Source organism: Nyctibius grandis, chromosome 4, assembly GCF_013368605.1.
Source record: "Nyctibius grandis isolate bNycGra1 chromosome 4, bNycGra1.pri, whole genome shotgun sequence".
NCBI classification, from domain to species: Eukaryota; Metazoa; Chordata; class Aves; order Nyctibiiformes; family Nyctibiidae; genus Nyctibius; species Nyctibius grandis.
The window spans coordinates 81816428-81840711 of record NC_090661.1 but is presented as its reverse complement, the minus strand read 5'-3'; the positions used below and the strand labels follow the sequence as shown (position 1 = coordinate 81840711).

General features: G+C 43.2%; 1 protein-coding gene across 3 annotated transcripts in view; it reads left to right on the top strand.

The window, feature by feature from the left end:
* ZSWIM8 (zinc finger SWIM-type containing 8) overlaps window positions 1–24284 on the top strand; it is a 67873-nt gene that overhangs the window by 39203 nt on the left and 4386 nt on the right. For 2 of the 3 annotated variants that reach the window (XM_068399440.1, XM_068399439.1), the window contains exons 6-22: window positions 2188–2269; window positions 3549–3669; window positions 4009–4210; window positions 5099–5274; window positions 8105–9113; window positions 9924–10055; window positions 10999–11178; window positions 12396–12579; window positions 13152–13250; window positions 14163–14287; window positions 15493–15724; window positions 16497–16649; window positions 17437–17659; window positions 17857–18146; window positions 18908–19131; window positions 19424–19906; window positions 20504–20672. In XM_068399440.1, coding sequence (XP_068255541.1) covers window positions 2188–2269; window positions 3549–3669; window positions 4009–4210; window positions 5099–5274; window positions 8105–9113; window positions 9924–10055; window positions 10999–11178; window positions 12396–12579; window positions 13152–13250; window positions 14163–14287; window positions 15493–15724; window positions 16497–16649; window positions 17437–17659; window positions 17857–18146; window positions 18908–19131; window positions 19424–19906; window positions 20504–20672 — 4084 coding nt within the window. Of the gene's footprint in view, window positions 1–2187; window positions 2270–3548; window positions 3670–4008; window positions 4211–5098; window positions 5275–8104; window positions 9114–9923; window positions 10056–10998; window positions 11179–12395; window positions 12580–13151; window positions 13251–14162; window positions 14288–15492; window positions 15725–16496; window positions 16650–17436; window positions 17660–17856; window positions 18147–18907; window positions 19132–19423; window positions 19907–20503; window positions 20673–22999; window positions 23174–24284 lie in introns of all 3 variants that reach the window. The other variant, XM_068399438.1, reaches the window with a different exon arrangement.

Here is a 24284-nt window from a genome sequence, read left to right as displayed (position 1 = left end):
AGGGCTTGGCAACTTTTTTATGCTCATTCAACCAAGGAGGTTGAGAGAAAACTGACTTGCTTGGGTATCTGTCACATTTCAGTAGTGTGTGCATAATGTCTTAAGTAGGAGTTAGATTACTGTCAGCATGTGCCTAAAATTCATAGTATGGTACTGTGCTTAGGACACTAAGATATTCTATTGCTAAAATGTTCTCTAAATTTCCTACATAAATATTAATCTTCTTATGAAAGGAAATAGAGCAATCATATAATATGAAAGTGATATACAAATACTGCTTTTTTGTTGCTGAAAGTTCAGCAAAGTGTGTGCTTCTTGCTGCATTACATAACACACAAAGCTTTTCTTCTCTCCTTAAGGACTCGGAGCTTTATGTCACATAGTCTGGTGCTTAATAAAGGATTTTGAAAGGCTAGCAGTGGTGGTAGTTGTTTCCTGCATGGCCCGTGAGTTGTTTTGTTTCAAATATTCTATGACTGTGCCTTTTTGCAGGGTTTATTTCTCCTTTGGTCATGTGTACCATTTGTGCACCCAGGAACATCTGAGTTATTTAATTTAATTATTACTGTCTTACCAGATAATCTGATGGATTCTGTCCAATAGAAAAGTTTGGGTTTTATTGGCAGATGCATCTTAACCTGCGTTGTGTAGTTCCCTTGAAAAAGGCAAGGCACACCCCAAACTCTTCCAGCAGTCTCATTCCTGGTTTTCAAGATTTCTGAGTGGAGATAGATACTCTGATACCTTGGGACCCCATATTTTGACTGCATTATGTAAAATTAGAGTAGGCTGTTTTCATTATTCTATTTTATCCTTATTTCCAGTTTGTGAATGACATTATGGTACAGTAATATAATGCTGAATTACTTTCTAGTGTAAAGGGATGGTGGTCTGTAGGAATGCAGCTAGATAAGGAGATGTTTTTCAGAATCTCTGCAGAAAGTGTTTTCTGTATCTATGAAAATATTGGCGATTCTGAGCAGCTGGAATTTATTACCCAGTTCTTCCAAGAGCTATTTCCCTTCATAAAGCCAGTACTCCTATTCCAATTAAATATTAATATCTTGGCAAAAAAGCCTGAAGGAAACTCGCTGCAGGTCTCTGATACTTCAACTTTAAGGTGTGACATTGCCTAGACCTGTGACTTTTCTTCTTTGTGGTGACTTAAAATATGTAGTAGTGGAAAAAGGTACAAGAGTAGCTTAATGCTGAGTTTGTTTCTTTAGGTGACTGAAATGCAAAATAACCTTCTGAAGCATTGTTTTTCTTCCATCTGTTTAAGATGGATCCGTATTATTTGCAAATACATGTATACCAAATGTGCCTTGCTTTACAGTAAGTGTGATCTTTAACCTCAGCTGTTGTGTGGAGAGAGGTAGGGGGATATCAGATGTTTGTTGCAAGTCATTTAAATCCTAACTATATGCCTAACTTGTTGTAAGTGTGCATGCTAAAGGCTAAATGGATCTATGGTTTCAGCCCAGACTTTGGGAAAAAATGCTTTCTACTGTGCATTTTCCTTTCAAAAAGAGCATGTTAAGGGTATGTCTACTTAGGGTTTTGCAGTCAGGTGTGAGCCTTCTCTGCTTATGCTTTGAACTGTCCAGAAGCTATGGTTAGTTTAGTGCTGAAATTGCATTAGTTTACTGTTGAGTCTGAGTTAATACATAGATGGTCCCTTTGCTAACAGGACGGTAAATAAGCTAAAGTCTGCTCAAAAGGTTATGTATAGATGTAATTTATAGTTTGCTCCTCTGTTCCCATTAGCTTGGGCTTTAGAGAAATGCTTTAGGATTCAAAGTGCAGGAAAATGGTGACCTTGACTGCAGTCACTTCCATGTCTCTCAAAATTAGCTGCAGTATCACTCTCTGTGGGCTCCTACTCCTCAAGAAATGAGAAGGGAACTAATAACCTATGATGCTTTTGTTTACATCTTAGGGTGCGAATGTAGGAAGTAAGCCTTGCATATAGGTTTGCTTTGAGAAAGGAGAGGAGAAAGTGTGAGCTGGTTTGCTATTGTATAATCTTTAGTACCCTCTGTTGTCCTTTCTGAAAACATAACTGTGTGTATTTGATGCTTCTGAAATTATGAGAGTGCTTCAGTCATGAAAATCCAGGCAGATCTTTGGCTGAGTATATCAGGATAAGAGATACTTGTATATTGAAACTTTGCTTCATGTTTTCAGATTCTTCCAACAGCTCAGCGCTTGCTGGATGAGCTGTTATCTTCTCAGTCCACTGCCATCAACACTGTGTGTGGAGCCCCAGGTAACCTTGATATATCTTATTTCAGTAATCCGTGTCACAGATAGGAGGTGGATATATTTCCATTGCTTTGAGTTTCTGAACTGGTCTGTTACCATGTAGCTGGGATTGCAGGTGGAGCTCAGGGAAAAGGGATAAGTACAGGCACTGGCATGTATATATATGACACAGCAGCAGGCGATTGCTGGTGTAATGGACGCCTCAGAGTGTATGCAGAGGCAGGGAGCATCAGGCAGTGCACCTTTCTAACAAAAGGTTTTAAAGTTGCTATTAATTATAGACTCCTGGAAATGTTGATTGGAGGGGACCTCTCCAGCCTCCTACTGGAAACAGAACCATTTGCAACACTAGAGTGTGTTAGCTGTGACTTGGGCTATCTTAGTCTTGGTTACCAGAGATGTTACAGAGTATTCCTGTTTTAGTGCTGGATTACCCTTTTGGTCAGGAATTTTTTCCTAATGTCCGGTATGAATGCCCTTTTTTATCATCTTCTACTACCAAGAAGAGTTTGTCTGTTGTGTTTGTGATTCCAAGTAGTTGTAGGCTGTTAATGATCACCCCTCACCCTCTCCTTTTTAGCTGAAATTAGCCCACCTTCCTCAGTCTCACCTCGTAGGTTATGTGCTCCATGCCCCCAACTATCTTGATACCCCTCCACCATATCCTCTCTGGCTTCTCAGTATCGTTCCTGGACTGGGGGACCCAAAACTGGATACAGTATTTCAGGTGTAACTTTACCAGTGCCCAGTAGAGGGGGATAAAAATAAGTTCCTTAAATCTGCTAGCTGTGCTTTTCTTAATATAGCCCAGTTTGCAGGTTGGTTTTTTTTTTTGTTTTTTTTTGTGTTTTCAGTGAAAGTTTGACATTGGTTTGTGTTCAGCTTGGCATCCACCATAATCACCAAACCCTATCAGCTACTCAGCCATTTGTTTTTCAGTCTGTACTGATGCATGGGATTTTCTGTCCCAAGTACAGAAGTTTACAATTTTCCTCAGTGAACTTCATGAGGTTTCTATTGGCACAGTCCTTGAATTTCTCCTGGTCCCACTGGTTGTAGTGCTGCCATTCAGCATGCCAGCCATGTCTCCCAATTTAGTGTTGTCAGTGCTTAAGGTAACGTTATGATAGCATTTTAAGATATTTCTGAATAATGAGTTCTGCAACGGGTGAAATAAACTGAGTAACACTGCCTGTGTACTCCCTATAATCTCTGTGGTTGAGCACACAGAGGAAAATACCTTAAAAGCCTGTAGACTGTATATGTGTTATTCTTTTGTCAAGATCCCACTGCTGGACCCTCTGCATCAGATCAAAGCACCTGGTACTTAGATGAATCTACTCTGAGTGACAACATAAAGAAAACTCTTCATAAATTCTGTGGACCCTCTCCTGTTGTTTTCAGGTAAACTGTTTCCCGTTGCAGGGAAAATGTGATATTCATGTAATATGTGAGTTCATTCACTGTATGGCCTGTACCCTTATGTGATTCCATAGACTGAAGGATGCTTAGTTTCATGGCCATTGGCTTGTCCAATGTTATTTCAGTAGAGCACACTGTATTTGCACAATACCTTGCTTGTGTGGTGTTCTCAGTCTCGTTGTGCATTCTCTCTTTTAGGTTGTGCATGTCTGTCCCATTTAAGGTGCAAATATACTTCTGGATGTAGCATATACTCATGATTTTGTATGACTATGCTTGATTTAATTTTTTCTTATCCCTGCTCTTCCCTTTTATCTACAGTGATGTGAATTCAATGTATCTCTCTTCCACGGAGCCACCAGCTGCTGCTGAGTGGGCCTGTCTCCTGCGTCCCCTGCGAGGAAGAGAGCCTGAAGGAATCTGGAACCTGCTTTCCATTGTGCGGGAGATGTTTAAGAGACGGGATAGCAATGCAGCTCCTTTGCTGGAGATTCTGACTGACCAGTGTCTCAACTATGAGCAGGTATTCAAATCTCTTTGCTGTGGGGCGGGAAATTCTGGGGAATCAGGCTGAGCCAGTGACTGGTGCCATGTGCCTGTACAATCCATGGCTGAATAGATTTTTTTTTTTTTTTTTTTTTTTAAAAGGTCTGTATGCATTATGGGCATGTGCTTCTCCATGCTAAAATGATGTTACAGTTTGTTCTTGTGCTGATTTAGTGATGTCCTGGTAACACTATATTCCAAAAATACCTCAGTCCTTTTAACGTGAATATATGAAAACTGATCTCTTTTGTTCAGCACATTTGATTTGATTTCTGCCCAGTCAAGGTGATTTATTTTAAAGTTTTTTTTCTAAACAAAGCACTCCTCATATGACCTGTCCTTTTGATAAAAGCTAAAGATATGTATTAGGGTGGTAGAATCTAAAATTCTTCTGTTATTTTAGTAGAAGATATCTTTTGATCGGTTTAAGTAATAAATTTTTAAATATTTTTTTAAGTAATATTAGGAAAAATGTTTCCTTTGACAGTTCAGGACACTGATCTCGCTCTGTAATATAAATTACAGTGTAAGTTTCCTTATTGCTCTGTCACATAGCTCAACTTTGAGCAGGGGAGAGGAAATGCTTAATTTATCACATTTGTTCACTTTTCCCCTCCAAGTGTGAAGGCCTCTGTTAAGAGAACTTCCTGTGAGGGCTTTGTTCTGTGGGCATGTGGTTCTAACCAGAGAAATTTTGAGAGGCCCTTAGTTCTCACAAACCAATACTGCTTTAATGCTTGTGGTTATTTTGGAGTCAAATGAAAACTAGCTATGGATCCCATTTCCTTGTGGTTATTAGGTTAAGTGAGAGCAAGTGATGAGATGTTGGCCACAACACACCTCCACTAAACATTTTCTTCTGCAGATAACCGGCTGGTGGTATAGTGTGCGAACATCGGCATCACACAGCAGTGCTAGTGGGCACACGGGACGCAGCAATGGCCAGTCAGAAGTAGCTGCTCATGCTTGTGCAAGTATGTGTGATGAGATGGTGGTTCTTTGGAGGCTGGCTGTCCTTGATCCAACTATTAGTCCACAGAGGTGAGCACCAGAATCAGATCCAGTCTCTCTTTTATTTCTGTGATACTCAAGCACACTCAAGAGTTTCTTCCTGTAGATTTCTTGTGTTTGTATCATTACCTAATTACCTATTCAACCATTAGTCCTTCTAGACTATCTGCTATGTAAGGTTCAAGAGCACTATAATTACTTTAAACTTTAATTGCTATTGCTGCTCACTTTTACCAACATCATGTATCATAGAATCACAGAATGGTTAGGGTTGGAAGGGACCACTGGAGATCATCTAGTCCAACCCCCTGCCAAAGCAGGTTCCCCTAGAGCACATTGCACAGGGTCACGTCCATGTGGGTTTTGAATATCTCCAGAGAAGGAGACTCCACAACCCGCCCTGGGCAGCCTGTTCCGGTGCTCTATCACCCTCAAAGTAAAGAAGTTTTTTCCTCATATTTAGATGGAACTTCCCATGTTTCAGTTTGTGCCCATTGTCCCTTGTCACTGGGCACCACTGAGAAGAGTCTGGTCCCCTCCTCTTGACACCCACCTCTAAGGTATTTGTAAGTATTGATAAGATCCCCCCTCAGTCTTCTCTTCTCCAGGCTAAACAGACCCAGCTCCATCAGCCTCTCCTTGTGTGTGTATAATTTGTTTTCTGGGAGTTCTCATTTATATATGAGTGTAATTCTGCATTTCAGTGTCCCAGTGGAGAACATTTCTTTAAATGACAACACCGGCTACCAATAAATTTTAATGCTTTGTAACTTTAACTGTTCAGCAGTTTAATGGATTTCTGTTTAGCCCAATCATTCACTGTTGTCTGTTTCAAGATTAACCTTTTCTTGCTTTCTGTGCTCTTAGGGAGTTTATTCTCTGCAGTGTATTGGTAAACAGTGTCACTGGTGTATGATTTTCAGTCGGTGTTTTCAATTGTCTGAGGAAAAATTGTAGGGCTTCTGCAGGTTTCTAAACCATGTGGTGCCTTGGTAAATCACTGCCGTCTTTATTTAGCACTAGTTGAATAGCAGTGGAGGTACTGAGGGCTCGTGCTGAGATGCTGTGGTTGATATTGTAATAATCTGTTCTGTACATCTAGTCTACAAAGTGTGGTGTGTAAAATGTACTGAATTAGTTTAATGTGCTATAAATGCTCAGAAAAAGTTTTTCAGAACAAACGAGAACAGGATGGTATTTTCAATACAATTACACATTAACAGGATTTGCTTTCTGTGAATTGTTGTGTAACATTAATAAAATGCCCTATCTAGGTCAGATACATCAGGGACACTAGAATGGATGCAGTTTCTGTCTTGTACAGTTTATAATATGAAGTAGATAAATATAGGAGATTAAGACAAATCAAAAACTGTAGGAACCTGGGAATGAGGCTTAAAATAAACACAAAGATCAATCAGATCACATAGAAAACCCATAAAAGGTTTTGGCTCTTAGTATAGTATGAAGTTATGCTATGTGTATTCACATTTGAGTTATTTGGCACAGTTCAAGTTTCTTCAGATCTCCTACTTGAGCTCATGCATAATTGAAATGTTCCCACTTGATTACCTATTCTCTTGGTGTTTGAATAGTCACCAAGAAGAACCCTCTTCTAGCCATCCTTGATGTTCTTTCCAGTGAATCATAAGGAGACTTGCTACCTCATTCCTAATTAATTGCATGCTCTTATCCTTATCTTACCTTTCCTGAGTAGTTCCCCCTTCTTCTTTTTCCTTCTGAAAATCCTCTCCTTGGTTAAAGCCTGCCAGTCTGCTCCCTTGTTAATCAATTTCTTTAGTGGACAAATAGAAGCAGTCCATTTTGTTTAGCCCCTTTTGTCCTAATACCCTTTGCACCTAAATTGGGTCACCCTGTTTTGATGTGATTTTTTATTCTTTTGCTTTTGATAGGAAATCTGAGAGGATTGAAGTGTTGGGCTTGTACCTCAGATCTCTGAAATCGGTGGCAGAAACAAGATGGCAGTTGATTGAGACATTTGGTGCAATCTCTAGAAATGTCTTTTCCTCTTCTTGAATTAGATCACCCAAACGTGTAATCCATTTAGACTCTTCTCATATGCTTAGGCCCTACATGAGATTTCGAACTGGGAAATGCAGAAATGCTTTGTTCTTCCCATGGTAATATGGGGCATGGGACTAACTGTGGTGTAATTTAAGTCTATGTAACCCTACCAGCTTGCTTCTTCCTCAGAGTTATTTGAACATAAATTATTTTTGTCTTGCTTGTTCTGTGCATATGGCTTGCAACAGTTTAGTCTCCCAAGGACAGCGTGTTAAAGCCTGAATGAAATTGTTGGGTTCTAGATAGGCATATCAGGGTAAAGAGGTAAGTGCCTGGGAGGTAGATTAGCTGGTCCTGTCTGGCATTGTGCTTCCCTGAGTAGGCTGTTTAGATTGCACTTGTGAATGTCTTGACTAGAGTTCTTCACAGGGCTGTTTCACAGCTGCCGCAAGCTGTTTTATGAACATTTCCAAGAGTACTTCCCCATGGCACTCACTGGTCTCAGACTGCTGAGGCTCACATCACTAATACCTTATTTGGAGCAGATAAGCAAACAGGGCAGACAGTATTTAATTTTAAACCTCCAAGTTTGTGTTGTGCTTTCATGTTGGTACTGTTCACGTTTTGTTTCTGTATCATGGGCCTGTCTAGGACTTGGTTGTTAATATACCTGTTTCCTTTTTTCAGCCTGTCTTCTTATGAATGCTGTCTATACTTAATTCAGCATAAGATGTTTCTGACCAAAAGGAGGAGGTGTTCTGTGGGTTAAGAGGTAGTTTGTCGCAGGTGCATTTTGTGTCTGCTTTCTAACCTGTCCTCTTATGTCTTCTCTTAGGCGCAGGGACCTTTGCTCACAGCTCAGACAGTGGCAGCTGAAAGTCATAGATAATGTTAAAAGAGGTCAGCACAAGAAGTCATTGGAGAAGCTCTTCCAGGGTTTCAAGCCAGCTGTGGAAGCCTGTTACTTCAATTGGGAGGAAGCTTATCCCATTCCTGGGATCACGTACAGCAGCACTGACAAGAAGAACTCATTCTGTTGGGTAAAGGCCATTCAGCAGAGGAGCTGCCGGTTGCAGTGTGCAGAAACTGCCTGTGAGGCTGGTAGAACCCATGGACAGGAGCCTGGGGGACCATGTCTGCAACCTGGGGACAGGCTGCGTCCCTCTCCCCAGGAGCCAGCAGTTCGTCCGAAGGAACTTACTGGAAAGCGGAAAGTTGTCTCTGAAACGCCACAGAGGGTTCTGAGACGACTTTCAGCAGAAGGTGATAAAGCTGTGTATAAGACTGCAGTGGGCAAAGCAAAGTTGCCAGTGAGCAAAGGCTTGACCAGTAAACATAGTGGGAAACGCCGCATGAGCAGTGAAGACAGCTCTCTGGAGCCGGACTTGGCAGAGATGAGCCTGGATGACAGCAGCTTGGCTCTGGGGGCAGAAGCTAGTAACACGTTTAGTTTTACAGAAAGCCCACTGAGCAGGAGCTACAGGGACACCTTTGAGGAGGACGGTGGGGTGTACTTCTCTGAGGGACCTGAGCCCAGTGTCAGGAACAGTTCCATGGCCAAGAAATCACCCAAGGATCCTGTGGGGGAAATGGGTAGTGGTGATGACGACCTGCCTTCTGCAGATGAGAACAGTGGTGGTGTGAGCCTGAAGCCAGAAGAAGTGGGAGAGAATGGTGCAGCAGGGGGAGGAGATGATGGAGAAGAGGATGATGATTACCAGGTATACTATCTGAATCCACAAGAGGTAGCCAAGGAAGATGATGACAAAGCTGAAGGGGGAAATGAAGAAGAGCAGGATATATTTGCTGGTATAAAGCCTCTGGAGCAGGAGAACCGGATGGAGGTGAGCTGAATCTAGTTTAAAACACTGTTTTGCAGTTTTATGTATTGTATACATCATGGTGTTGCCACCCTCCTAACTGTCACACTTAACCTACTATGTTATTAAATCAAGTGCTTAATTATAATGTCGTCATAACCCATTGTATCATAAGGTATCTACAGTCTTAATGCCGTGGTATCACACATGTCTCTTTCCCACAGGCTTGACTCCCTATTTCTGTGCTAACTTCAAGTGTGTCCCAGTTTTAGCTGGTCCCATCTCACACTCCAAGATTTACAAATTTAGGCAAAACAGTGTGTGCTTTTTACCTAGTCTCACTCTTGGAAATGGCAAAATTGAGCTGAAATGAAAAAGAAGTAAGACTGAGACATACCCAGCAGGAAAATTTTAAATCCAACCATGTAAGCAGAAATTCTCTGGAAAGCCAGAGGCAATCTAAATAGACTGTGTCACATTCCTGTAATAACCTCAAAATATGTTTAGAGCTTGCACCTATATGAGGAAGCAGCTGAAATGGAGATGCGTGGAAATAGTTACAGTCAGTCAGTTTGGGTTTTAGGATTTTTTGAGTTATTCTCTAATCTCTTATAGCACTTGGAGGGAGGATGGGACTTAATCATGGAATAAAAGGCTTTTTAGGGGCGTGCTTAAAGGCATGGTCTTGAAGGTCCAGGCAAGGAGGACTCTGAGAACACCTGCTGCTGAAGTTAATTGTGAATTGTGCTTGCAGAGTCTTTGCAACAAGTGGTTTGAGCAGCCTAGCTCCAGCCTGGGGGAGTATGGTTTGAATATGACTGTTTTTTCTTGCAGGTCCTGTTTGCCTGTGCAGAGGCCCTGTATGCACATGGATACAGTAATGAAGCATGCCGCTTAACGGTAGAACTCGCCAGGGACCTGCTGGCCAACCCTCCAGATCTCAAAGTGGAGCAGCCACCAACTAAGGTAGAGAGAGAGCTTGTCTTGTTTTGGGGGTAGAGAGTAAGTTAGAAGGAATATATGGGATGGATACAACAGCATTCCCAGGCATTTCTGATTTGCTGTGATTCAGGGCCCTTTGCTGATGCTTCCTCTGGGTTGAACTTCTCTGGATGTCATTAATGTGTCTGATCACTGTGTGTGTGGGTGAATAAAAGGAAGAAAGAAAATAAGAGGCCATTCAGCAGGACTTGGAGTCTTCAGAAACTGGAGTTTAGTTAAAAGCTTCTTCACTTTTCCTTGTGCTTCAGAGAGAAGCTTGGTTTGTCTGTTAAAAGCTGCAGCTCCTTTAGGAATCTTTTAAATCAATTGAACAAAACACCCTATTTAATATCAGCTTCAAAGGGTGTTTTGTTTAAGAGATACCTGCTACTGTGTGCTATGAGATTATACAGCAGCCATAAGAAGTCTAAATTTTTGTGGAGTTCTGTGCAGATGACCCTCTTTCTTGTGATTCTCTCCAAAACCTTACTCTCCTATTTCATAATGTTCACCACTGGAAATGTTAGAAGTTTTGCTGTTTCAGGATAGAGGGTTGGAGAGGAAAGAAATAAGCATAAACTTCTGGAAAATCACTCGTAGTGGCACTAAGCAGTGTTTGTTGTATGGCAGGGTTCCCTTGGAAGGGACAGGCATGCAACATCTGCCTACACAGCATCAGTCCAATAGTGGACATATGTCTTATCAACAGGCCAGCTCTTCCACTGTGTTGTGCTGCAGTGAGATAGGGGAAGTAATCATGTTCATCAGTAACCACTGGGATTTGTGATTCCTCAGCAAAGGGAATAAAATTTAAATGTGTTTTATTCTTTCTTCTGTCTACTGGTTATTGCAAAGGGTAAGAGGACAAGCATAGAATCATTTAGGATGTTTAAGGAAAGTGTCCTGTGACAAATTCCTCCTTGAACAGGGCAAAAAGAACAAGGTATCAACCAGCAAGCAGACATGGATGGCAACCAACACCTTGTCTAAAGCTGCTTTCTTGCTGACTGTGTTGAGTGAGCGGCTGGAGTACCACAACCTGGCCTTCTGCATAGGAATGTTTGCTCTGGAGCTGCAGAGACCACCTGCCTCTACAAAGGCTCTGGAGGTATGAAATATCTCAAAGAGGCAGTATCCATAAGCAACATTGTTCTGCTTGAATGCTTTTGCTCATGTGGTTTCCATTTCAACTCCTGAAGGTTGGTTATGCTTTTATATGTTCCCTTAAAATTGACTGCAGCAGGACTAAATGGATTGTGTGCACATCCCATTAGCACACGTTGATCTGCCAGAAAAATAATTAGAAATATCACTTCATCTGGTGTTACCTTCATTGGTAGGAAGCTCAGACCTCATGTGCTAACAGACCTTTGATTTCAGTCAAAACTACAGGCTTGAAAATATTTAAATGAGTACAAAATCTTTTATGAATAGATTATTTCGATTAGAACAACTTAGTTCTTATCTTAAATATGTTTCCAGTTTGCTTGGCTAATCTGGGGAAAATAAAGCCGTTTGTAAATGGAATTGTCCATATTTGCATTGGTGAATAAGTTTGAAACTTATTCCTTAGGGTGAATTGGTGCAATGGTTACATGTTCGAAAATTCTTGCTCTTGCTGATATCTCATTCATTGGCAAGTGAACATATGCACTGTGCAGGCATATTATTTTGGACACTGCTTGATTACTATTAGGCTTCCTGTTTAGAAAAAAAGACCGTCCAGCTGAGACCTTGTCTGTGTGATTTGCAGCCACCTTGCTTTTCACTGCAGGGTTCTGCAGTCCCTGGAGGTGTGTGTTGTTGCTAGGTATCCACCAACTACACTTCTTACACTAATTATCTGTACTTCTTACTGTCTGATTAGAAGATTATGAGATTGGCAGTCACTTGCTACCTAAAAGAAAACAATCACTTTCACATGTTAAGAATGGAGAGAATGCAGGAATGGCACATGGTAGTGGCATGCATGCTGCCACCCCATACCCATTCTTCTGCCAGTCAGTCTCTGTTGTCTCAAATTCAGTCAAATGCTTCTCCTGATGTTCTCATGAAAGCTGATGCATTTTTTTTCTGTATGCAGCTCAAGAGTGATAATTTGAGTAAAAAAATTGCATATAAATACGAGACAAGACTTGTATTAGATTTGGAAATTGGTGTTTAGTGTGGAGAGAATGGTAAAGGTGGCTAGGGTCCTAAGGGTTGCTATGATTTAATGATCCAATAAAAACTATTGCTGTACTTTACATATAAGGAAAAATGGTCCACTGCCCACAGGGCCTGGACTGATGACAGCTTCTTCTGTTTCCTTGTGGATACTATCAGGTGAAGCTGGCGTATCAGGAGTCTGAGATTGTAGCCCTCTTGAAGAAGATTCCCTTGGGCACTAATGAGATGAACACTATTCGAGGAAGAGCTGAAGAACTGCGAGAAGGGACACTATGTGATTACCGTCCTGTCCTGCCTCTGATGTTGGCTAGCTTTATATTTGACGTCCTGTGTACTCCAGGTACTGTCTGCATTGGCTTGAGTGTGTGAAGGGCATGTTCTGAGATGCCAGGTCTTGAGGGGTTTTCAAAGAGAAACTGTCTTCTGTATAAGAACAACCTAATCTTGATCCTTCACATACTGTTGCTTGCACTTCTCTCCATGTTGCTTTAGAGATACTTTGTGCCCCAATGGAACTGTCTCTGCTTCTGCTTACGTTTGAAAACAACTGGAAACTTACCACATTTCAGCTCTTTGTGTGTGTTTGTAAAATAGTTATAAATGACTGACTTTTCTACTCTTATGCTGGTTATATTCAGAGGAAGCTAATGTAAATCTAGTATTTAAAAAAGAACACAACAACCTGGGATTAGAAGGCTGACTCGGCAATATACCTGCCTGGTTTGCAGCTTTCTGAGTTTACAGAGAGAAAGGGGAAAAAAACCCGAAACAGTGCTGTGGTCTTGAAGCTGATACAAGGCTAGGAATAGGACCACAGAAAGCTCTGCAAGTTCAGAAAGCTCTCAGAAATGGCTTTTGCTATGAGATCCTAGTTTTGAAAGTTGAAGCACTAATTCTGTTGTCTTCTTTCAGTGGTTTCTCCCACAGGCTCTAGACCCCCAAGCCGTAATTGGAATAATGAAATGCCTGGAGACGAAGAGCTTGGTTTTGAGGCAGCTGTTGCTGCCCTTGGTAAGAATCTTCTACAAGAAAGGTCTTTCTTCATCTGTGTTCTGTATCCTGCCTCGTTTTGGATGATGGGAGTTAGTAGTTCATTCCAGTTTGGTGCAGAAATTAAAGTGTTTGCATGATTTGTCAGAACCAGATGCAGAAGGATTCTTCATGCCAGGGTTGAGGTGCCTTTGCAAAGCTGGGAAAATGGAAGGGAGATATGGGACAGGAACTGAATGTTAAAGTGGTAACATGAATTTTAGCTTTCTTCTTGTTCTTTTGTCGCAGAAGATGTATTGCCTGGGCTTTAATGGAGATGGACAGTTTCAGAGAACAAAAGGCAATCATTTCAGAAGAGGCTAGACAATGATAGTGGAAGACTAGCAGAAGTACTCTCAAGCATTATCATATAATTCAGGATCTTAGTATAACACTGGAATCTTGCTTCATTTATTAGCTTCAGCAACAAAGCAGTGATTATATATATTATTTTGACAATAACTGTATGCCTGTTTTAAAGCAGCATGCAAAAAGGAATAGAATGAATTAAACAAGGCCTGTCCTCTGTTGCCTCATCTCTGAAAGGAGGAAGATGAGTTCTTTATGGTGTGGGAATGCTGGCTTGTAGCATCTGCAGAAACCGGAAGAGTTTGTTTCAAGATGGAGTTGTGGGCTTGCCTGGACTCTCTTCCTGTGGCATATTAGGATCTAGTTGTTCTGACAGTTGTAGCAAGCTTAGTATTCTGGGGAAAAGACAGCAGCTCCTGTTTAATCACGATCTATTTCTGAAGTTAACAGAAAAATAGGGGAAAAATTTTCTTTTGCCTGTGACAGTGAGGTGAATAAAATAGTCTGAGGTATAGATAATGCTCAGGATGTGCTGTAGTTCCATGGGCTCCCTTGTCTCTTCATCCCCTCGTTTCTGGCCTGCAGGCATGAAAACAACTGTCAGTGAAGCAGAACATCCTCTGTTGTGTGAAGGCACCCGAAGGGAGAAAGGGGATCTGGCACTAGCCTTGATGATTACTTACAAGGATGATCAGTCTAAGCTGAAGAAGGTGAGTTTCCCTTTAAAAGGGGAGAGGGAGATGCAGAGCAAACCATGTTTGGGTTTTGATGGATTTGATCATTTTCCTAGCGAGGGTAAGTTGCTGTGTCATGTACTGATGATTTACAAGCTATGTTGTGGTATTTATATTCTTCCACTGATGCAAAATCTGATTGTGCAGTGTGCATTGACCTGGAAGAGGCACTCTTTCCATAGGTTTCTTAAGGTCCAATCAGGAGATGCGTTCTCACTGCTTTTAATGCATTTGCTTACCTGCTAAAACAAGTCCTTTGTCTCAGGGGTTTTCAGTGTGCAGTCTCTGTGAGGTCTGGGGATTGATTCTGTTTTGCTGCAGGGATATTGGCTTGCAGAACAGCGTTATCTAGCAAAGCCTTTGTTTCTTAGCCTCACACCTCTTTGATATACTAGTTCAGTCTACCTGTGCCTTAATTTCCCATGCAAGAGAGATAGTAAAACTCTGCCCTTCCACCCCAAGGGAGGAAAAAAAATCAAAAACTGCTGAAACTTCAGGAAGGGTTTCATTAATCTTTTATATTCAGAAATCCTTCTACCCAGCAAGATTATTATTAGTGTCTTTCTGCCTCCTAAAGGAGAAGCACTTTTGCTATACTGTTCTCCAGGGAATAACAGGGACGCTGTGATATCAGTTAACTTCAGATAAATGCTCTGTTACACTCACGGTGTTCATTTTGTATGGAGAATGAACAGTAGAAATGGACAAACCCATAAAATGTGGTCATGCATTGTTCCCATATTACGTAATAAATAAGGACAAGAAGGTGTTATTGTAGGCTGATAGAAGGCAGTTTCTGTAGTGGCTTTACCAGTTTCTCAGTAATGGTATGACAGGATTTTTTTTGAATGATGAGCACAGAATTTTGGTGACTTAAACAAGAACTTCTAATGACTGGCAGAACTAAATATAGAGTCCTCCATTCTGTCCCTGATGTACCAGAATTACTACTATATTGTGAGTTTTGGGTGCTTTTCAAGTAAAGCCAGTGGCTATTTGAAGTGAAAATGGGGATATTACTGAGTATGAATGAATCTTTGCTGCTTCAGTAATACAGACCACATGGCTCTAAACTGTGTATTGCTGATCTTCAGTGCAGGAAGATGATGCGTACTTTCTAGAGAATAAGCATTTTTTTTTTTTTTATTTTTTATTTTTTTTTTTTCCCGTTGCTGTTAAAGATTTTAGACAAACTCCTGGACAGAGAGAGTCAAACTCACAAACCACAGACTCTGAGTTCCTTCTACTCATCCAGCAAGCCTACAGTAGCAAATCAAAAATCTCCTTCCAAACACGGTGCCCAGTCCACTGCAGCTATCCAGCAGCTTCCAGGGACTTCTGTCACTCAGCAAGCTGCTGTAAGCACTGCAGTCCAGAGTAGTCCTGAGAACTTCGTGGAGAAGAGTGCACAGGGTAAGAGGAACTTTGTAAGGGCTATGCTGAAACCCTTCTGTTATCAGTGCAAAACTGGAACTGTACATTTTTGTCTGTTTTGGGAAGCAGAGTGATTATATTACCATCTGGCTGCTTGGTGGTTACTAGAATGTCATTCCCTCATTATCTGTTTGGCTGGATCCATTTCTGTGCACATTCTTGTTGCACAGAAATTCAAGCTCATTTTCAGGTTTTCCTATCTTGAGCCAGGTCTATAACCAGTTAGCGTAAAAATACTGTTACTCCATCTTTTAGGTTTGTATCACAGAGGGGCAGGATTTCAAAAAGTTACACACCGAGTCAGGTACCTTCATACAAGATAAATAACTGAGATTGCTGAAGGGCATTAGAGACAAATGTGGTTTGCTTCAAGCTGTGCCTCCACTTTGGTGGCAAACATCACATACAGCAGCATTTGGTGGAAAGCAGATGCTCTTCCCAAAGAGATCAATACTAGCTGAGGATGACTGCAATGAAGTTAGGGTTGCTGGGGCATTTTTATTCTAAAATTTTTCCGTAGTTGCAGCAAATTTTCCAAATCTTGAGTTGTTAAGGTTAAATGTTCTTGGCCTGGTATCGGATGATATGCTTAGTACTGAAAGAAAACTGAGATTATCCTGCTCATAAATACCACTCATTTTATAAAAATCTTGCATATTTTGATGTTTATATCTTTTAAATGGCCACATCTGGTTTTAGAGATACAGAAACAAATCATAATGTTTACCTTGTTGCTGTCTTGTTTATGCAGAGAGCTCTCAGAGGTCCCCTTGTGAGCCAGCTACAGAGGCCACTGTCTTGAAACAAGAGGGAAAGGTCCCCAGTCGTCTGGCCCTTGGAAACCGAGGTGGATACAATGGGAGATGCTGGGGTTCGCCTGTCAGGCAGAAGAAGAAACACACAGGTAGGAACTGACTAGTTCATACAGAATCTAGTGCCATGCTAGGCAGCCTGCTGGGGTTTCAGCAATTCCTTTGCTCTTGCATTCCACTTGTCAGCCTTTCCTGTACTACAGAAGCAGTTGATTGTCTTTGAGGTGTTTGGCATGGAGAAAATTAGGTTTTGCTCCACAGAATTCCTGCCCCCTTCTGTATGGCAAGTTACCATACCTTTCTCACACCAGATATGTTCTCGGTGATGGATTAGATACCTAGAGGTGAATGATTGCTGGACTCTGGGAGCAGAGCATTGTGCTCCAGGGTCCAGAAACAAATTCAGAGGAGCTGCTGCCTCTCTACACTTCTCTTGGGAAGGGTATAAGTTAGAGGCTGAGGATGTGGAGAACCTTTGTGTAAATTGTGCAGCACATGCCAGAAGGGTTTTCTTCATACTCATACAATCTGTGGAACTTTACTTTGTATGTATATTTACTTCTTGTTGCTATACTCTGCCACGAAGCTTGGCAGATGGAGTGAGGGTCTGGGATGGTGTGAAGGGGGAAATAAAGATGCATTGTTCTTGAACTCTTCTGCTTTTTAATCTGAGAACTGCAAAATGACACTGATATCTGTGGTCAAACTCACTAATCTAATCTCTCTTAATTTGCAAAGAATGCCTGGCAGCTGTAAGGCTGTCTGTCACTGACATGACTGATCTTAGTTGGGACTGTAGGTGATGTGGGTAGGAGTTTACCTGCCGACATTACATTTACCAACCCTGGTGACACTACTGTGTTGGTTCTGGTGTTGTAGGCATGGCTAGTATTGACAGCAGTGCTCCTGAAACCACCTCTGACAGTTCTCCAACACTCAGTCGGCGTCCACTACGTGGGGGATGGGCAACAACATCCTGGGGCAGAGGACAGGACAGCGACAGCATCAGCAGTTCTTCGAGTGATTCGCTGGGTTCTTCCTCTTCCAGTGGCAGTAGGAGAGCCAGTGGGGGAGCCCGTGCAAAGACTGTGGAAGTTGGCAGGTAATGAATAATACCAATGCACGGAGGCAACCTCTAGGCCTGATGTCAGGGAGCTAGCACATGTGCATCAGGAAGTACTTCCTTGGGGGCATTTGCTTTGTTTCTTCTGGACCGTAAAGACAGGAACTCTGCACTCCAGCTAGTGAACTTAGGGTACTTGCTGCTGTCTGAAAGGTTCTTCTGTCTTTTCGTTCTAGGTATAAAGGAAGACGGCTGGAAAGCCATGCTCCTCATGTCCCAAACCAGCCCTCAGAGGCAGCTGCTCACTTCTACTTTGAATTGGCCAAGACAGTCCTTATCAAAGCAGGTGGAAACAGCAGTACCTCCATCTTCACCCACCCTTCCTCCAGTGGTGGGCACCAGGGACCACACCGCAACCTTCATCTCTGCGCCTTCGAGATTGGGCTGTATGCACTAGGGCTGCACAACTTTGTGTCTCCCAACTGGCTCTCTCGAACTTACTCCTCCCATGTCTCTTGGATTACAGGTTACAGCAAAACTTTATCGGGAAGCTTGCTTTTGGGCAGGAAGGAGGGGAGGGAGGCAAGCTTATGCCCCAAAATGGTGATGCTGATGTGCTGTGGTAGCCATGTAAGCTGCTGGCACATCTGGCAGTACAAGCTGAGCACCAGTAATTTTACACAGTGGTGCTTGTTTTGGCCTGCAAAGTTCTTGCAACCTGTTTCTTCTTGTTTGTACTGCAACATGCTTCAGTCTTTAGAACCATAGACCACTTCTCACACAGAGACTGGTCTTAACTTCTCCTTCAGGGGTCTGCTGAAGAGACAGACATTTGTCAAGTTTGAACACACTCTTTGGCTGTGTTCAGCATTTCACTTTCCTCCTCCTCCTGTTTGCACCCAGACCTACTACCTGCTTTCTATCCATGTGGCTTCTAGAGCCTGAAAAACACACCCTTGAAAATTCATGTTTTCCTGATATCATGGAAATAGAGCGACAGTCCAGGCTGTGGTTTGTGGGTGCTAAAATCAGCTATAGCAGTTCCTCTCACTGCCTCAAATGCATCTTTAGCTTAACTTCAATAATGGTGCCCTCACTCACTGCTCGCCTATTACCTGTCCCGTGTTTTGGGAGGAGGAGCCTAAATTTGACTTGAAGCCTAAGGGGAGCAACTGGGCTCTGTCGCTGCCCCTGAAGGAAGTGAGGAGTGCACCTCTTGTGGAGGGAAGGCTGACTGGAACTGCGCTGGGCATACAGTGGTGTGAGAGTCTTCTCTCTTCCTCTTAGGGCAGGCCATGGAGATTGGTAGCGCAGCCTTGAACATCTTGGTGGAGTGTTGGGACGGACATCTGACTCCCCCAGAGGTGGCATCATTGGCAGACAGAGCTTCACGGGCCAGAGACTCCAACATGGTGCGGGCAGCTGCTGAACTGGCACTCAGCTGCCTGCCCCATGCCCATGCCCTGAACCCAAACGAGATCCAGAGGGCTCTGGTGCAGTGTAAGGAACAGGTGAGCATCATGTGGGGGCTGGCTAGTGCAAGCTGATTTCCAGCATCAAGGATGTGCTGTTACTTGTGGGATTGGCTCTTCTGTGCTACTGAACAGCCTTAATCCCAGTTCTGTGGATTTCTTTTATCTTTAATGAATAGTTCTGGTTATTCTGCTGCATAGTTGTGATCTATCTGTTCCCCATAGTGCCAGTCATTTTAGAGTGCCTTATACTTTCCTCCTGTTGTAGTTTTGCCTTCTTGTGTTTCTGGTTTTGCATTCTTCACTTCTGCTTTTCTTTCACTGCCCCCAGGACAATCTGATGCTGGAAAAGGCCTGTATGGCAGTAGAAGAGGCAGCCAAAGGAGGTGGCGTGTACCCAGAAGTCCTCTTTGAAGTAGCTCACCAGTGGTACTGGCTTTATGAACAGACTGTTGGTGGGACCCCAGCCCAGAGAGAAGGTGCCACTGGCTGCAGTGCCAGCGGCGCACGGGCTGCCTCTGAAGCAGCGCGTGGGTTGACAGACAACCGGGTGACCTCTGAGCCGACCACTGTAACAGTGGCAGCTGCGGTAACTGCCGCAGCAACAGTCATGCCGGTGATCTCTGTGGGGTCGACCATGTACCAGCAGCATACCATGGCAGGGCCGGCAATGGCACACACGCACACACAGGGCCTCCACCCTTACACCACCCTTCAGACTCACATCCCCTGTAATCCCCAGTATATTGGACACACTATCCAGCACATGCCACGCCCAGCTGTCTTCCCGGTGCCTGGCTCAGCGTACCCGCAGGTGAGTTTTGTGCCCCGTTCATTTACGGTGACTTCATGAGGCTGCTTCCAGAGGGAGTGTGTCTGACTGCGGAGAGCGTGAGGCTCAGACCTGCTGTGGCTTGAGATCTAGCTTCTGCCCTCACTTACTTGCTGATTTGTGATAGTTACTTTGGCTCCCCAGTTCAGTTTTTGCATTAAGGAGCCTTCTGTGGGTGCACGTAAAGTCTCAAGAGAATATAAAATATAGTACATCAGTAGTTTTTAACTTTTATTGCTCTATAGTTTCTCAGAAGGAACTGGACAGAAAGCTTGTCTTCTTGAGAGCCTGCAGACTAAATAGAGACTACAGAGGGAAAACCAAAGGTTATTTTAAACTCTGCGTATTTTTTAAAGTTCTTGGAGTGGTTGTCTCCAAACTGATTAGATTTAAAAGGAGGAGGAGCAAGAAGATGTAACGGTCATGTGGTGCAACATAGTTTCTGTGCTGATTCTTCCTGTGCTTCCTCCTCACTGTCAGATTGGACTTTCTCTGGGGCTTGTGTGGGACATCATGTTTTGGATTACTTTTACATGGTCAGACGAAGTAGACATGGCTGTTATTTATTTTCTATTTTAGGGTGTCCATCCAGCATTCATAGGAGCGCAGTACCCTTATTCGGTAACACCACCATCATTGGCAGCTACAGCAGTGTCATTCCCTGGTGTGCCGGTCCCATCCATGACGCAGATTGCAGTGCATCCCTATCACAGTGAGACAGGACTGTCACTGTCTTCCAATGTAGCGAGTAAGTGTTACAGCCCTGGGCTGTGCATCACATAGACTTCTTTACTATGCCTTCTAGCTGTATCCCAGTCAAGTCCCTGCCCATCATTGACCACAGGTGGAACCAGGGTTCTTGCACTGAAGAGTTCTGACCAAATCTACCCTAGCCTAAAGACATGCATGCTCGGGGGTACTGGGATTCATAATGGCACCTGATTCAGCTTGTGGAGCTTTAATTTCTGTTTAGCTAAATGTCCAGTATGGGATTATTTTGGCCTCTCAGAATAAAGTGTGTTTGGAGCCCTCCTGGCCTTTCTGACTTCTAACTTACTAGAGCTTTATTCCCCCTCTCCTTAGGGCAAGGTGAACACCAATGATCTTGAACAGGCTTTTGTGGTTCCTTTGGCTCAGATAAATAGAGAGTGCAGGAAGCAGGCAGGCTTCTGCTACAGTAGCACTAATAGATGTCTTTCCTGCCCAAAGGGATTGGAGGCAGCCAGTACCTGAAATGTGGAACTTCTGTAGAGTGGACAGATGTTTTGGCAGGATCATGTCGATGGCAATCTGAACGTTTGCTCACATGTTGTGTTGGGGCTAGAGTGGTGGTGAAGACCAATCAAGTAGTGTACAGCACTGGAACAGCACATGTTGACTGAACTGTGGATGTGTTCTCATTGCCGTGGGGTTTTGCACCAGTGGGTCATGGTTGACCCAGGCTCTGTTATCCCCTCGCTGAAGAGGCTGTAATGTTTGCCTATTTGTACATTTGTACATTGGTGCTTCGCAATTCACCAGGTGCTGGAAGACTTGTACACAGGAGAACACTTAAGAGCTGTGTTGGCCTCCTTCATATCCAGATTTATCAGGAGAGTCTTTTCAGTTATTTTTATCTTGCATTTTGATGCCAAAAAGCCACCACAAAAGCAATTAGAATAGTCCTGAAGGCCCCAGGATCTGAAGAGCATCCTTTGCTGACAGCCTTAGTCCTGGGCTGATGCTGTGACTCTTAATTGTGAGAAACCATTTCTGTACTCCTCCAAAGAGTCTTCCAGAACTACTGACTCATCTTAGAGCACTTAAAATAATGAAAGGAAAAAACAACTCCACCCTTTACAGTTGCCATTGTTTATGGCTTGCATAAACTTCTGTTTTCAGTTCTTAGAATACTGTTTCACTGTTCCTGGAGTACACAGTCACCTGATGATGCTTGAGCTCTGGCAGCAATTCAGCTCATTCTTACTGGTTATTCTCCTTGGCCAGACTTCAAATGCAGCATGGATTTTGCCCCACTTTGTGGGTTGTTTGGCACTGTGTGTCTGCTTGGTTGAGGAGGTCAGACAGATCTTTCCTGGGAGGCACGTTGTTCTCAGGTATTCAGCTATTTGCTAGTAAACATTTTTTAAAAAATGCTGGAGGTGGCAGGGGAAGAGGAGAAATCGGAACTTGGAGCATTGCCCAAGCTGGTGTAGTAGCACCACAAAGCAGCTGTGAAATAAGGGTCACTATGCGCACACACCTAATGGCATCTCTGCTCTGGAATTGTCAGGCAAACCTTGCTTTTTCCTCTCCGTATCTTTCTTGGGAGGGAAAGTTAGATAAACTTGAGTCCCTTGTCAGAGTACAGCTTACTGGCTCAGTGTTAACTGCTGTCCGTACAAGTTTAGGTGGTACAATGTATTGGATTTTCCTGTGATTTCCCTTGATTTTGCCCATACTAGTTAAGTGTCTGAAGGTGACAGAGCTTCTCAAGTTTCCTTGCTGTTTTTACTGTTGGTACATGCTGCCAGTGTATGCTGTGGCTGTTCTTTCTGAGGATGGATTGGAGGCTAGCCTCCAGTAACACTCTTCCTGCGTGGAAGCTGGATGGAGTCATAGCTGTCTTACAGCAGAAGTCGAGGAACCTCACAATGTTGGACTTGATCTTTGAATACTGTTCCTGCTCAGTGGTTTTCCTCAGCGGTTTCTCATCAGGTGTAGACATGCACATGCTTATTTCCTTGGACAAGAAATCAGAACCAGACATATCATTTAATAATAGCAAAGACCTTTGAGTCAACACCTGTATTTACATGTAAAACATGAATGATGTGCATGTTCATGGTATACTGCAAAAGAGGTGGACAAGCATATAACTGACCCCTTCAGGCCCTGCTTGCAAACAAAATAGAGATATTCCTAGCCCATTGTGTTTCAGTTGTAAGTCTGTGGTTTTTGGTGGCTGTATTGTCCTGTTTAGGGGAACAGAATACTACAGTGGTAGGGGGTGGCCAGGTGAGGGAGGTGATGGCCCAAGTAAACCTTCTTTTAGGCTGCTGGTGGGTCCTAATGCTGCTGTTTTGCTCTCTTCAGTAGGAAGTGTCCATGCAGGATCAACGTTCCCAGCGATTCAGGGGGCTTCCTTGACAACTCTGTCCTCACAGCCCAACTCCCTTGTTACAGGGGGTTTTCCTGCCGAGGATGAGCAGCACAGTCAGCCTGTGAGCCCCCAGGGTCTGCACTACCTCCACTCCGCATACCGAGTTGGTAAGGATGGCCAAGTGGGTTTCTATGGCCCCCTCAAGAGGGATTCAGGGCAGGACTGCAGGTTTTCACTGTCATTTGGCAATTTGCTATGGCATCTGTTGGGGGTGATGACATTTTAGCCACGTGGGGAAAGCCAGTTCATGATCGTATGTAGAGGCTAAAAATGGAGACAAAGCAACAGAAGATTGAACAGTTGCTGCTGAGAGCCATCAGAGTAGAAGAGAAAGCTAAGTGAGTTAGAGCTGGGAAGAGTCTTGCCTTTCAGCAGGTGTGCGTGAAGGATAGGGCTTCTGGATAGGGCTCTGAGGATGTGGTTGTGTAAGCTGTGACTATGTGAAAAAATGGATTTCAGCTCCTGCTGCTCATGAATGGTGAAGGAACACTCCTAGTTCAATAATACCAACTGAGTCTTCAGAAGCACAGAGGGATGTGCCCTGTGCCTTTCCAGCTAGGTTGTTGAAGACTGACATGGAGGAAACTTGTGTTTTGTGGACAGTGGGTATGTAATTAGCATTCCTTTCCCAGTCCACCCTGATTATGAGGAAATGGAGTCTCTGCCTGAACTGCCATTGGTACAAGGATATCAGTCTTGGAGTTTCTGACTGAGCTTAGATTGCAGTAAGCTATGCATACATAGTCATTGTCCAACCCAGTGGATACTTGGCGGGGGGGGCGGGGGAAGGGAGCCTCTAAGATAAGCAAAGCCAGTGCAGGGCAGCAAACAAAGAGAAACAACAAGAAAACGGAAGGGAGGCTACCTAGAGGTTGCTTGAGTTTTTTTGTTGAAAGCTAGAGAAGAACTTGTTAGCCAGAAAGGGGTGCAGATGACATTGGAAACATCACAGTGGTGAGTGGTAAGCCGTGAAAGGTGTTTAATAGCCTGAATAACAGAGAAGCAGGAGTGGGAAAGAGGATCTGAAAGATCAAGACATAGTGCCTGTTGGTATTTAAAAACTTTTTAAATGGGAAGATTTGAGTGAAGAACTGTAATGGAATAAGTTTGCAGATTGACAATACTGCAGCTCAGTGTTGGCCTGTTGTCTTTGCAGCTGAGTAAGTTGATTCCGGTATCTTCTCTGTTGTAAAATATGGAGCAAATGCATAGCTTTCA